Here is a 13,940-nt window from a genome sequence, read left to right on the forward strand (position 1 = left end):
GTGGAAACACTGAGAGCTGGTTCAATATTGGGCAGGGAAAAAAATTACTGAACCGGGTTCAACCCCAGTGGAAAAGGGGCCCGTGTGTTATGCGACTTATTCAAAGCTAACGTACACGTTCATGTTCAGTTAATTAGGGAAATAAATACATTTCAAGTTGTTTTAAATAAAATAATACTTACTGAGCTGGTCCTTGGCGACGACATCCAGCTCCTTGTCGGGTCCGTCTCCGGTGTCGTTGACCGCCCTGACTCTGTAGTTGTACTCGCGGCCCGTAATCAGGTCCTTGGCGCTGTATTGCATGTTCTTGGAGCGCATCAGCTCCTTGTATTCGTCGTTCCCGTTCAGGACCTCCAGCACGTAGCAGATGATGCGGCTGCCGCCGTCGCTCTGGGGTTTCTTCCAGCTCAGGGTGATGGAGTCCTTGGTCACCAGCAGCGTCCTGAAGTCCATCACGGGACCCGGTTGCTCTGCAGGAGGGGGGGGGGGGGGTCAAAGGTCAGATAAGATACTTCGATATCCTCCTTTTAAGATTGAACGGTTTCTATTAGGCATGTAACAATTCACTCAACTCACGATACGGTTCGAATCACGATATGCAATATCTTTTTTTAAACAAAAAAATCAGACAAATCCAGTGTTTTCTATCTACAGTATTTTGATCTTCTTCTGTTATCCTCTTGTCAATACAGTAGCAAATGACTGAAAACATATTTTTGTATCAATTCTCTTACAAAAAGAATGTTCATCTTTCTTTTTAAACGCCCTCTGTTGTTTGCATCACGATTCAAATTGAAATTTAATCACGATTTAAATTGTCACCAGTTTGAATCGATTTGAATCAATCTACGACATATCCTACATGCCTATGTATCTATAGGATTAGATGACCATCTTGAACGTATCGTTCCGTTACGATACGTTCCATTATGCCGTCATCTATTATTGCATTAAACCCACCTGAAGCTTTGACCGCGTCGGTGGTCTCGCAGCTCTCCCCGGTGCCCAGCTCGTTGACGGCGGACACTCTGAAGCAGTAGCTCCTGCCGGCCTCCAGGTCCTTCACGTCCAACAGGTTCGTGGGACAGTCGGTGGAGATGATGGACCAGGACTTGCGCTCGGCGTCACGCTTCTCCACGATGTAGTGGGTGATGTCGTAGCCTCCGGTCATCAGAGGCACGTCCCACGTGACTGTGGCGCTGTCCCTGGTCGTCTCCGTGACCATCAGGTTGGCCGGTGGTCCCGGAGTGTCTGGAGACAAGACGCATACGAGCGTTTAAAAAAATAAACTGTGTTCTCAACCCAGGCTAGCTTTCTACTCAAGATCTGTCCCTGACACGATAGACTGAATACTTGGGGTGAATACTTGTAATGCAAATGCGTTTTGTACAATTTGGAATAAAATGAATACAGGTTTGCCTTGAGATTCTGACACTGGTTATGGGCATAACTCTAGGCTACTTTAGTAACCCAGTTTGTTAAGTGAACCGAGTGAGTGGATCACCCATGGGCGATTCACTTCTACAAACCGCATAAAGGTCAAAAGCTAAACAGAATCCAGTACATGTATGTAAATACGCTTGTGTTGTTGCCCCTCAAATTCTCCGCGCGTACAGAAAAAGAAAACGCCATTCTCATTGAAAATGAACTATAGGCACGTTAAATCACTGCCCGCTTGTACTTGTACTTGTACTGTAATAAACAAAAATCTAAACTCACCGAAAATCTTGACGGTGATGGTGTACATCTTCATGCCGGCGCTGCTCTCCAGATTCATGAGGTATTTGCCGGCGTCGTACTTGTTGACGCTCTCCACTTGCACCAGGCTGTCGGTGTCCGTGGACTTGATGACGATGCCCTGGCGCGACTTGATGTTGGAGTTCATCTTGGCCCAGGTGACCTTGGGAACGGGCCGCCCTTTGATGGTGGCGTACAGTCGCATGGTCTCTCCGGCACGGAGCTCCAGCACCTGCTTCAGCTCCGCACTCAGCTCTGCCTCCGGAGGAACTGGAGGACATAGATTATTATTAAAAAAAATACAAATAAAATCGTTATATGATTGAATTTTGCCTAAAGACCGCAGACAGAATGCAGATTAAAACCTTTGTGGTAGTGTCTCTATTCTCATGATAATTGGGGGTAATCAAAACATTTACATTAGAGACACAAGTGAGTCTCCAATAAGTCGAGCCAAACCTACCCACGACGTCTTGAACCTTGTGCGTGCCGGGCACCTCGCACGTCTCGCCGAAGCCGACCTTGTTGACGGCCGAGATGCGGCACTGGTACTCGGACTTGAAGATGAGGTTCTGGATGGTGTAGCCGGTCTCCTTCAGGTTCTTGGGGACGTTGCAGCGGATCCAGTCCTTGTTGTCGGTCCTCTTGCACTCCACCAAGTAGCCCAGGACGGGGCTGCCTCCGTCGCTGGCTGGGGCGCCCCACGCCAGGCTGATGGTCTCTCTAGTGGTGTCGGTCACACCGGGACTCACCACTGGGCCGGGAGGGGCTGAAAGGGGGGTTAGAGAGAGTCCGTTTAGTGGTTTGTTTTGTGTGGAGGTGAGAGCAGCAGATTGTCCACTTATGTACACTACCTTTAAATTGAAGCTCAAAATCGTCCCCTTCTTAAACTAATGGCTAAAGTAAATATTTTAAGGTTTTCAGGAAAAGTTAAATAACTACCGGTATATGATATTTCTTAATCATTTCACCAATAAAGTTTAGAACAATTCATGTTTATTACTATATAAATAACACTGTATGTAAAATAATATGATTACATTGAATTAAATAGGATTACACTTTAGACTTAGACTAATTTACTTTCTGAATGACGTAGGCCAAAAGAACACCTATTTTGTAAAGTCACACAGTGTAAAGTTCTGGTGAATGGGGAGGTTTGTGTTTAGTTCTTACTGATGGGGTCCAGGGCGTAGGCTGCGGCCGGCTCGCTGGGGACTCCGGGCCCGGCCTTGTTGACGGCGGTGACTTTGTACTCGTACTCGGTGCCCTCGGCGAGGCCGGTGATGTCCAGGGTGCGCTCGATCACGGGCGTCCTGGTCACCTTGGTCCAGTCCATGTCCTTGGTCATCTTCTTCTCGAGGATGTAGCCCAGGACGGTGGACTTGCCGTCGTCCGCGGGCTCCTTCCAGCTCACCGTCATGTTCTCCTTGGTCACATTAGTGATCAGAGGAGCTTCGCACGGACCGGGGACAGCTGGGAGGAGAGGGACACGGTGGGTTGGTTTGGTTGTCAGTTAGTTTTAGACCAGTGGTTCCTGAACTTTTTAAGCCCGTGACCCAAAAGAGAAATGAAGATATTCTAACTAGTGAAAATAGCCGATCTAGAAGCTCACAACACGTCACATTCACTACTTCTTAAACATTTATTTTCTAATTTATGGAATTTCTTTGATTATTAGAGATTTATTTATGAAATCATTATTAGCCCTGGGTTTTTATTTCTGGGTTATTATACTGTTCCCGTGCATGGGGACTTACTGTATGGGTTCTTGGCGTAGATGGGGCCGGTGACGAAGGCCTCTCCCACTCCGAACTTGTTCTCGGCGCGGATGCGGAGCTGGTACTCACGGCCCTCGATCAGCCTCTGCACCGTGAACTCTAAGACGGGAACGTCCTCCTCGCCCTTGATCTTAGCGGCCACCTGGGCCCACTCCGAACGGCTGGTCTCGCGCTTGTCCACGATGTAGTTGGTGACGGGCGCGCCGCCGTCCAGGAGGGGCGCTTCCCACGCCACGCCGATGCTCGTGGCAAACACGTCAGTGTATTTGACGTTAGTAGGAGCTCCAGGGACATCTGAGAACGACAGAGAGATGGGGGGGGGGGGCTTTAGAATGCGCAGTCATGTTGTACAAGATACAATAGAGGGTATGCACGTGACATCATCATCAACCCCGGAAGTCCTGTCTGCTTGCATTAAACCATGTTAAACTCACTTTGCCCGTACCCAGAACGACTTACAAGTGCAAGATCAAAATATTGTAATAATAAGAGTGAGCATGAACTCCAGGCTAATGCTCACACAAATAGAGTGCAGAGAGAAGAGCGTAGTGCCTAGAAAGTAGGACACCAGGTGACCGTAGCATCTAAACAACATTCTTAACATTCATGGGCGAGAATGAATGAATAATTACATTAATTATACAAATGATATGATTGCGAACAGATTTCCAACTCTCGCCGTGATATGATATGACATATCACGACATTAACAGGCATCCGGGATGACCTACCCAGGACCTTGACCTCCACTTCGGCGGTCTTGGACCCGCTGGCGTTCTCCGCCAGGATGGTGTAGGTGCCACTGTGCTCCTTGGTGACCTTGGTCATCTCCAGGGAGAAGTGCTCCCGCTGCTGGCTGACGGTCTGTCCCTCGCCCGTCTTTAGGCTGTCGTCGGCCCTCTTCCAGGTGACACGGGGCATGGGCTTACCGAACACGTCCGCCTCCAGCAGCACCGTGCCGCCTGCCTTCAGCGTCACACCCGCCTCCAACTTGGCGCTGAGCTCAATCCTGGGCGGGACTGCAGCCCAGGCATGGGGGGGGGGAGATAGGATGGTCGGTTATTGTTGTGCTATGGGTTATTATACTACTACTACTAATACTACTACTACTACTACTACTCCTACTACTAATACTACTAATACTACTAATAATAAATCTCACCGCTCTCGGCCTGGACCAGCACAGGGTCCGTGGGTTCGGAGGGTTTGCTGACGTTGACGACGGTCTTGGCGATCACTCTGAACTGGTAGGAGAGCTCTCGCTCCAGGCCGGTGACAGTGTACTCCTCGCGGGGACAGTTCTGGCTGCTGGTGTTGACGCGGAGCCACACCTCGGCCCCCGGGACCCTCATGCTCTCCACGTAGTAGCCCATGATCTTGCTGCCGCCGTCGTTCTTGGGCCTGGTCCACATCAGCGTCACGCTGTTCTTGGTGACGTCCAGGATGTCGGGTTTACCCGGGGTGTCTGAAAACAAGAGATTATTATGATAGATGATTTATCATTGTACATACCCTGCTACATTTTATGCTATAAATGTGCACGTCCTAGATTGTTTTTCAGAGATGTCTTGGGGTGTAGAGTGAAAAGAAGAGTGTACAGTACAGTTCAAACTCAGGTCCATTAACTATAGAGCAGTAGTTTTGGAAAAAGCGGTATAAAGAGGGTTTAAATGGGGGATTTAAAACGCCAACATACCAATAGGGGTCCTGGCGGTGACGAAGTCCGTCTTCTTGCTGGCCTTGCCCTGCCCAGCTCGGTTGATGGCCGACACCCTGAAGGTGTACTCCAGGCCCTCGATGAGGCCGGCACACGGGTACTCTGTGGAGCGCACCACCGTGTCATTGGCCTTCACCCACAGCAGGCTGTTCCTCTCCTTCCTCTCGATGTAGTAGCCCGTGATGGGGCTGCCGCCATCGCTCTCGGGCACGTCCCACGCCACAAACATGCAGTCCTTGTTGCACTTGTTGATGCGGCAGTCGATGGGCTCACCGGGGAGGTCTGTGGGATGGACGTTACATTATTAATATATATAGCTAAATAGGATAGGTATATAATTATTTATAGAACAATTACTAGATATTGATATAATTCTACATATTGATATAATTGATAACATTCTACATATAATTGATATAATTCAACATATAATTCTACCTAGATATAGATATTATTCTAGACGTAACCATTACTAATCTACAATTCTAGATAACTATCACTGGATATACTGCAGATATGATTGTCGGACAATCACTAGATATAGAGATATAATAATTTGAAACCAACCGAAGGGGAACCTGGCAACCATGCGGTCAGACTGGACCGGGTCGGATATTCCGTATCGGTTCTCCGCGCGGATGCGGAAGAGGTACTCCCTCCCCGGGATGAGCTTGCCCAGCCTGCAGCCCGTCTTGTTGGAGGAGACGGCGCTGACCCAGTCGCCTCTGGTCAGGTCCGACTTCTCCACCACGTAGTTGGTGATGGGGCTGCCTCCGTCCTCCAGAGGTTTGTTCCAGGCCAGGGTGCAGGCGTCCGAGTCGATGTCGCTGATATCCACGGGACCTTCCGGAGGCCCGGGGATGTCTGTGTGACAGATAGGCAAAGAATATCGTCCATTAGAATGTCGTGTGCCACCCCCACCCCCCTGCTTCACATCAACCTTTTACTCGCTAATAGTTTAGTTTATATTCATGTTGTATAATGGTAGGTTGCTGTCGGGCAGAAACCTTGTATCGCCATTATTGCTTTTAGATTTCAACATTTCTCGTAAATGAATGCCCTACTTTGTTTTTTGCAAGAATGCCACGCAAAAGTAGCGAAAATAGAATCTGCGAGCTGCGAACCTGCGAGCTCACAATGCATTGCAATTTTTTCATCTTTTGTCTGTGGGTTTGTTAATAACAAGAGCTTGTGACTAATAACTACACTGGATCCACTGGAACATGTTTTCTCTCTCTCTCTCTCTCTCTCTCTCTCTTATATTTTCTAAAGAATAACCGTTTTGCACATACAAGGTTTCCCTGTCCGATTATATGATAATATTATCATTATCGTTATCGTTACTGATGCAGACCTTTGATGACGATCTTGATGGTCTGCTCCACCTTGCCGCCGTTGTTTTCGGCCACCAGGGTGTAGTCTCCCGTGTCGGTCCTCGTCACGTCCTTGATGATGAGGACGCACATGTTGCCTGACTTGTGCACGGCCAGGCGGCTGGAGGAAACCACGGCGGTCTCACCGCGCATCCACTTGCAGGTGGGAGCGGGCTTTCCCGACACCAGGGCCTCCACCCTCAGCTTGGCTCCGGCTTTGGCACCGGTGGTCTCTGCCATGACGATCTTTGGTTCCACTGGAAACAAAAAAAAGGTATAATTAATGCAAGAACAATGGCTTCTATCTCAGCAGTAGTTTCTAGACGGAGATGGCACGGAAATGGTGCCATCCCATAGTGAACGTTAGTGGGGAATGATGAATCCACTAAGCTTTTAGCTTATAACCACTTTAAACCATTATTTTAAACTTTAGCTGATGAAAAATAGCAGATCTACAAGCAGCACTCGCTGTTATTTTTGAAAAATCGTGAAAATCTTCAACGAACGTTGTTAACTCAAATCTTTGTTTTTTTTGGGGGGGGGGGGGGGGTCCCTGGAACAACATATTTTCAAATGGGGGTCGGCGGCCGATTACATATCATTTTTGAGGTCCTTGACATGAAAAAGTTTGAGCACCACTGATGAGTCTTTCAGGATTTAGGAGACGTGTTCTAGAATCTGGTCTCAATGGGTTTACTTACACAACTGCTCTTTGATCTCGGAGGCCTCCTTGGTCTCGGTGAACAGACTGAGCCCCATGATGTTCTTGGCGGCTACTCTGAACTTGTATCTCCTTCCTTCCTTCAGTCCGCTGATGGAGACGCTAAGGCCCTTCACCGTGGTGTAGGTGTTCCACAACGCCTCCTTCTTCTTCTTCGCCTCCTCCTCGTCCTCTTCCTCCTCCTCCTCCTCCTCCTCTTCCTCTGGCTCCGGGGCGGGAGGGGGTGGAGGAGGTGCCGTCTCGCCTTCAGCAACCTCTCCTACTTCAGCAACCTCTCCTCCTTCAGCAACCTCTTCGGGAACCTTTAATAGAGATAATTGATTTCATGTTTATCGTGCGTAATCAATTTAACATTTTAGTCAGCAGCCGCACGTGTACGTGACTAAGACTAAACTTATTTGTGAGGGGCTATTCAGCTATTAGCGTATATATTCGTCTTACATAAACATTAAATTCCCACTGACAATGAATGGAGAATTCACGTCATATGTGGACGAGCAAATAGACATGCTACGTCATACGATGATAAGAGCGCCCCTCACTTCACACGGGTGTGATTTTTAATGTAACCTGAGATGTTACAGCGTATAGATATTGATTGAACAAACCTCCACGGGCTTGGGTGGTTCGGGTGGAGGTCCAAGGTCCAGGTACTCCACCACATAGCCGTCTATCTTGGCCCCTCCGTCATGCATGGGTTTCACCCAGCCCACAACGGCGCTGTTCTTCGTGATCTCCAAAATGTCGATCTTCTGGCAAGGCTCAGGTTTGCCTGAAAAAAAAAAACGTTTATTATTATTTTACCAAGACACATTTCTACCCCTGTTAATGTTAATAATAATATGTTATATGAATGCACATACAGTAGTAGTGCTGTAGTATTTATTTGCGACACTTGCTGTAGCATCTTGGCGGTTAGTTACTTACCGACAGGATCGCAGGCCACGATGGCGGTTGGCGTGGCCACGGGCACTCCGGGGCCGTACTGGTTGACCGCTTGGATCCTGAAGTAGTACTCGCCGCCGGGCATCAGGCCCGTCACCTTGAAGGGGAGCTTGTCGAGTGGAACCTCGGCCTTGACGCAGGCCCATGTCTTGCGGCTGAACTCGCGCTTGTCCACACTGTAGTGGAGGATCTCACTCCCTCCGTCGATTTCCGGAGGATTCCAGTTGAGCTCCGCGGAGTTCTGCTTGATGTCGGACACCTCCACGTTCTGCACGGGGCCCGGGGTGTCTGTTTGTTGGAACGTAAATCCATCGACATTAAGATTAAGACAGTACTGTTGGATACAGTCAACTCGATACACACAAGCAATCGTGCTTTCCTATAACTACAATGATTTTTTTTTATCCTGATGTGCTTGGTTGGTGCCTTGCATGGTTTCCTCCACTATTGGTGTATGAATGTGTGAATGTAATGCCCATTACATGTAAAGCGCCTTGGATAAAGGCGCTATATAAATGCACCATTTACCATTTGATATATGTGATTTGAATGGCCTTAAAAATTGAATTTCATGATGAGCAGTACATTTATCAACTGGTCGATTGTACATTGATATATTGATGATCCACCCACTCACCCAGAACCTTGACGGTGACGAACACGGCCTTCTCCCCGGCCTGACTCTTCACGGTCAGGGAGTACTTCCCGGAGTCGTTGCGCGTGCTGTCGGGGATGACCAGGAAGGTCATGGTGTCTATGATGTCAACGTAGCCCTTCCTAACCACGTTGTCCAGACCCATCCTCCTCCAGGTGACCTTGGGAGGGGGTCTGCCCCGGATGGTGGCGCACAGCCTGATGGGGCAGCCGGCACGAACCGTCACACCTTCCTTCATGTTGGCGTCCAGCGACACATCTGGGGCCTCTGTTTGACACACAGGTACACAGTGTGTTGAGAAGGTCATTTAGACAGAGGCATCTGGGGCCTCTGTTTGACACACAGGTACACAGTGTGTTGAGAAGGTAATTTAGACAGAGGCATCTGGGGCCTTTGTTTGACACACAGGTACACAGTGTGTTGAGAAGGTCATTTAGACAGAGGCCAGGCCGTGGCGTCATTTCTAATCTTGAAAACGTGTGCAAATCTTTGATTATATATTATTTCACAGCAAACATTTTTTTAACTAATATCTTTGCTTATGGGGAGGGGTCCCTGGAACAACATATTTTCACATGGGGAGGTCGGCGGTCAATTAACATTATATATTTTTTGGACGTCCTTGACATGAAATAGTTTGACAAGCACCGATATTGAAACGGTCTTTCTTACCGAGTATCTCCTTGGGCTTGGCGGGCGCGCCCAGGTCGCATGGCGCGCTCAGGCCCACCTGGTTCTGGGCGGACACCCTGAACTCGTAGAGCGGCTCCTCGTCCAGGCTGCTCACGGTGAACTCGCACATCACCAGCTGGGCCGCCACGTTGCACCTCTTCCAGCCGTCGTCGCCCTTCTTGGCGCTGCCCATCACCCTCATCTCCACCACGTAGCCGATGAGCGGAGCGCCGCCGTCGGACGCGGACTTGGTCCAGCCCAGGCTGATGGAGGACTTGGTGCTGTCCAGGACCTTCATGTCGGTGGGGGGAGCCGGGACCTCTGTGGGTGGAGAGAGAGAACAAGAGAGGGATGGGGGTTTTTATTTGTACATTTTGTTCGTAGATTGTTACTTTTCACAGTATGGCTTGAGAAATACTAGTATAAAATTCATATATCTTATTAGATTTTATATTTGTATGCTGTGCACAGCACTTTGATCAACATTTCTTGTTTTTAAATGTTCTGCTTAATTTTATTTTAAATTGCTCTGCAAATAAAATTGACTTGACAGATACAGTTACTTGTATGTAATGTAATAGTATTGACTGATGACGTACCAACAGAGTCCTTGGCGGTGATCGTTCTCGAAGGCTTGCTCGGGTTGCTGAGTCCAATTTCGTTGACTGCTTTGACTCTGTACTGGTAGTCGTGGAGCGGCAGGAGGCCGGTGACGGTGAGCTTGGTTCCGTCGATGGCGTCTTTGTTGACAGGAGACCACCTGATGGCGTGCTCCTCCCTCTTCTCCAGCAGGTAGCCTGTGATCGGTTTGCCTCCGTCCTTGTCGGGCTTCCACCACTCCACGGTCATCTCCTCCCGGGCGATCTTGGTGACCTCCGGCGCGTCGGGAGTTCCCGGCACGTTGAACTGGGTGCCGGCGACGATGGCCTCGCTCTCCACGGCGGGACCGGGGCCCATCTTGTTCTCTGCACGCACCCTGAAGATATACTCGTTGCCCTCGGTGAGACGCGTGACCTTGGCCTTGTTGGTGATGACGGCGTTGGAGTGCACCGACCAGACGCCCCTCTTGCTATCGCACTTCTCAATGATGTAGTTGTAGATGTCGCAGCCGCCGTCGTCCTCAGGGACCTCCCAGTCCAGGTGGCACCTGTCCGTGGTGATACCGGACACCTTCAGGTCCCGGATGGCGCTGGGTCTGTCCAGGACATTGAGCACGGAGTGCGCGACACCGGTTCCGGCGCTGTTGGTGGCCGTGACGATGAACTTGCCGCTATCCGTGCGCCTGGCACCCGTAAGCAGGAGCTTAGAGTAACCGGCAGTGGTCTCGAATGTCATCCTGACACCCCGTGTCAGCCCGGTCGTGCTCTCGTCCTTCGTCCACTTGAATTCGGGTTGTGGTTGACCCTTGATCGTAGCCTCGAGGCTAACGGTGTCTCCGGCCTTCACCACCACAGTGCCGTCGGGTGTAATTTTAACCTCGGGTTCCGCCAGGTGCTCTTGCACCAGGATCTCGGGCGTGGTCACCCAGTTGCTCTCTCCTCCCTCGTTCTTGGCCTGCACCCTGAACTCATAGATCTGGTTCTCGATGCATCTGTCCGCCATGAAGTACGTCTCCTTGATGGCTCCCTTGTGCAGCCTCTCCCACTCCTCAGATTCCTTGGGCTTCTTCTCCACGTGGTATCCCAGGTTGCGGCTGCCACCGTCGTAATCCGACTTCCTCCACTTGAGGTAGCAGAAGGTCTTGCCGATCTCCGCGGCCTGGAAGTCATTGGGCTCGCTGGGTTTCTCAATGGGGTCGACAGCAAGAATGGCCGTCTTGGACTCGGTGGGGGGGCCGGCGCCAATCTTATTCGCCGCGCAGACGCGGAATAAGTACTCGCAGCCCTCCGTGAGGTTGGCCTTAAACATTCTCTTGGTGCAGTCATTGGCCGCCATGGTCCATCCTCTCTGGCTGGACTGACGCATCTCTATGGTGTACTGAGTGATCTCGGAGCCTCCGTTGTCCTCAGGGTTCTCCCAGGAAACCATGCAGGACTTCTTGGTCGCGTAGGCAACCTTCAGGTTCTGGACGGCCCCTGGAATATCGAGCACGTTGACGATGACGGTGGCCGCCGCCTGTCCGCTGCTGTTCTTGGCCAAAATTGTGTATTTTCCATAGTCAGACCTGACCGAGTCATTGATGACCAGCTCACACATAGGGTAGTTGTTGTTCATCTCAATGCGCTTTTCTCTGCCCAGCGCCCTGGCGTCCTTGGACCATGTGATCTCGGGATCGGGGCGGCCCTTCACCCTGGTGATCAGGCTGATGATCTGGCCTGCCCTGACGGTCAGAGTGTCACGGCAAGAACAGTCCACCACCACCTCGGGAGGCACCAGGATGTCCTTGGCCAGGACAGTCTCTGCCAGATCCCTGGGCTCGCTGTCCCCGATCATGTTGCTGGCTCTGACGCGGATCTTGTACTCCTGTCCCTCGACCAAGCCCGGCACTCTGTAGGCACACATCGTGATCAGGTCTTTGTTGATTCTGTCCCACTTGGTATTGCCTTGCTTCTGGGCCTCCACCACGTAGCCCAGGATGGGGCTGCCTCCGTCTCGGTTGGGCTTGGTCCAGCAGATGTCGGCGTGGGCCTTGCTCCAGTCCTTCAGCTTGAGGTTGCCGGGAGGTCCGGGCTTGGAGAGGGCGCGGGTGGCCTTCATGGGGTCGGAGATAGGCGAGGGCTGGCTAACGCCAGCCACGTTCTCTGCGAACACCCTGAACTCGTAGCTGTTGCCCTCCATCAGGCCACAGACCCTGTACCTGATGTCCATCACGAGGGTCTTGTTGACACGGATCCACTTGCCGGTCAGTTCTCTGCGTTCGACCACGTAGCCGCTGATGGGGCTGCCTCCGTCGTTCTCCGGCTCGAGCCACTCCAGCGTTACGGCGTTCTCTGTGATGTCGGAGCACTCTGGGAAGCCTGGCGGGCCGGGTGGATTGAACAGGTTCTTTGCGATGGTGGGAGAGCTCTCCAGGGGAGCTCCGAGACCGATCTTGTTCTCCGCGCGGATGCGCATAATATATTCACGACCCTTCTCCAGCCTGGACACTTTAGCCGTGGTGGCGGTGCCCATGGAGCTGACCACGGACCAGGGCTCCCACGACTTCTTCGTGTCCTTCTTCTCCACCACATAAGCGATGATCGGCGTTCCACCGTCGTCCTTGGGTGCCCTCCACTGGATGGTCATGAACTCTGGAGTCACCTCCAGGATGTTGACGGGACCGATGGGGGGTCCGGGGACGTCCAGCACTGTGACATGCAGAGCGACGGTCTTGCTGCCGCCCGGGTTGGACACGGAGAGGACGTACTCTCCAGTGTCCCCTCTCTCGGCCGTGGGGATGCTCAGGATGGTGGACAGTCCCAAGGTGTCGATGGCGATGCGTCCCTCGGGGTCGATCTCCTTGTCGTCGCTCAGCCACTTGGCCGTGGGCGTGGGGATGCCGACCATGGTGGCCGGGAGAACGATGGCGTTGCCGGCCTTCACCACCAGGCCTTCTATGAGCTTCACGTCCACTTCGATGGCCGGTGGCAGGGTCTTCTCCTGGCAGGTGATGGGGACGGTGGTGTCGGGCGTGCTCACGCCCACGGCGTTCTGAGACTTGACCCGGAAGCGGTACGTCTTGCCCTCCTCCAGGCCGGTGACGTGGCTGCGGCTGTCGCTGACCGTCTTGAAGGTCACCCAGTCGGCCTGGCCCTCCTCCTGGTGCTCCACGATGAAGCCGGTGATCGCGCTGCCTCCGGTGCGCTCGGGCCACTCCCAGGCCAGCCACACGTCATTCTTCTCCACGTCGGTGTGGTGGAGGTTCTTGGGCGGGCCGGGGGCATACAGGGGATCCACAGCCTTGATGGGCAGCTTGGTGGTGGTGAAGTCGCTCCGGCCGAACTGGTTCTCGGCGGCGACCCTGAACAGGTACTGGGTGCCCTCCACCAGGTACAGGGCCATCAGGGACAGCTTCTTGTTGGCCGGGGAGACGGGCACCCACGTATCGGACGCCACGTCCTTCTTGTGCACCACGTAGTGCGAGACCACGGCGCCTCCGTCGTCCTCGGGCACCTTCCAGGTCAGGTAGCAGCTCTCGCTGGTCACCTCCGAGATCAGCAGGTCTCTGGGCGGGGTCGGTTTGTCTGGAGGAGGAGAGAGAAAGGAAATTAATTTTCATAAGAATTACACAAAGACAACTGACAGCAAGAACAACTTAAGACAAACTGACATATTGAGCCTATGACACGCAGAATGGCATCCCCCTAGTATCCCCCCTTTACATTCAGTAGATCTTGTGATCTTTTGCGGCCAGATATAA

General features: G+C 51.7%; 1 protein-coding gene across 2 annotated transcripts in view; it reads right to left on the minus strand.

Moving 5' to 3' along the window:
• ttn.1 (titin, tandem duplicate 1) overlaps positions 1–13,940 on the minus strand; it is a 168,336-nt gene that overhangs the window by 50,974 nt on the left and 103,422 nt on the right. For both annotated transcript variants that reach the window (XM_080784967.1, XM_080784968.1), the window contains 17 exons: positions 10,201–13,764; positions 9,602–9,922; positions 8,912–9,196; positions 8,257–8,562; positions 7,938–8,101; positions 7,310–7,631; positions 6,590–6,865; positions 5,803–6,099; positions 5,215–5,517; positions 4,681–4,983; positions 4,250–4,537; positions 3,498–3,812; positions 2,914–3,213; positions 2,201–2,506; positions 1,720–2,007; positions 961–1,251; positions 183–470 (listed from right to left, as the gene is read on the minus strand). In XM_080784967.1, coding sequence (XP_080641093.1) covers positions 183–470; positions 961–1,251; positions 1,720–2,007; positions 2,201–2,506; positions 2,914–3,213; positions 3,498–3,812; positions 4,250–4,537; positions 4,681–4,983; positions 5,215–5,517; positions 5,803–6,099; positions 6,590–6,865; positions 7,310–7,631; positions 7,938–8,101; positions 8,257–8,562; positions 8,912–9,196; positions 9,602–9,922; positions 10,201–13,764 — 8,217 coding nt within the window. The remainder of the gene's footprint in view (positions 1–182; positions 471–960; positions 1,252–1,719; positions 2,008–2,200; positions 2,507–2,913; positions 3,214–3,497; positions 3,813–4,249; positions 4,538–4,680; positions 4,984–5,214; positions 5,518–5,802; positions 6,100–6,589; positions 6,866–7,309; positions 7,632–7,937; positions 8,102–8,256; positions 8,563–8,911; positions 9,197–9,601; positions 9,923–10,200; positions 13,765–13,940) is intronic.

This window comes from Protomyctophum bolini (genome assembly GCF_963924005.1).
Source record: "Protomyctophum bolini genome assembly, chromosome: 16".
Classification (NCBI taxonomy): domain Eukaryota; kingdom Metazoa; phylum Chordata; class Actinopteri; order Myctophiformes; family Myctophidae; genus Protomyctophum; species Protomyctophum bolini.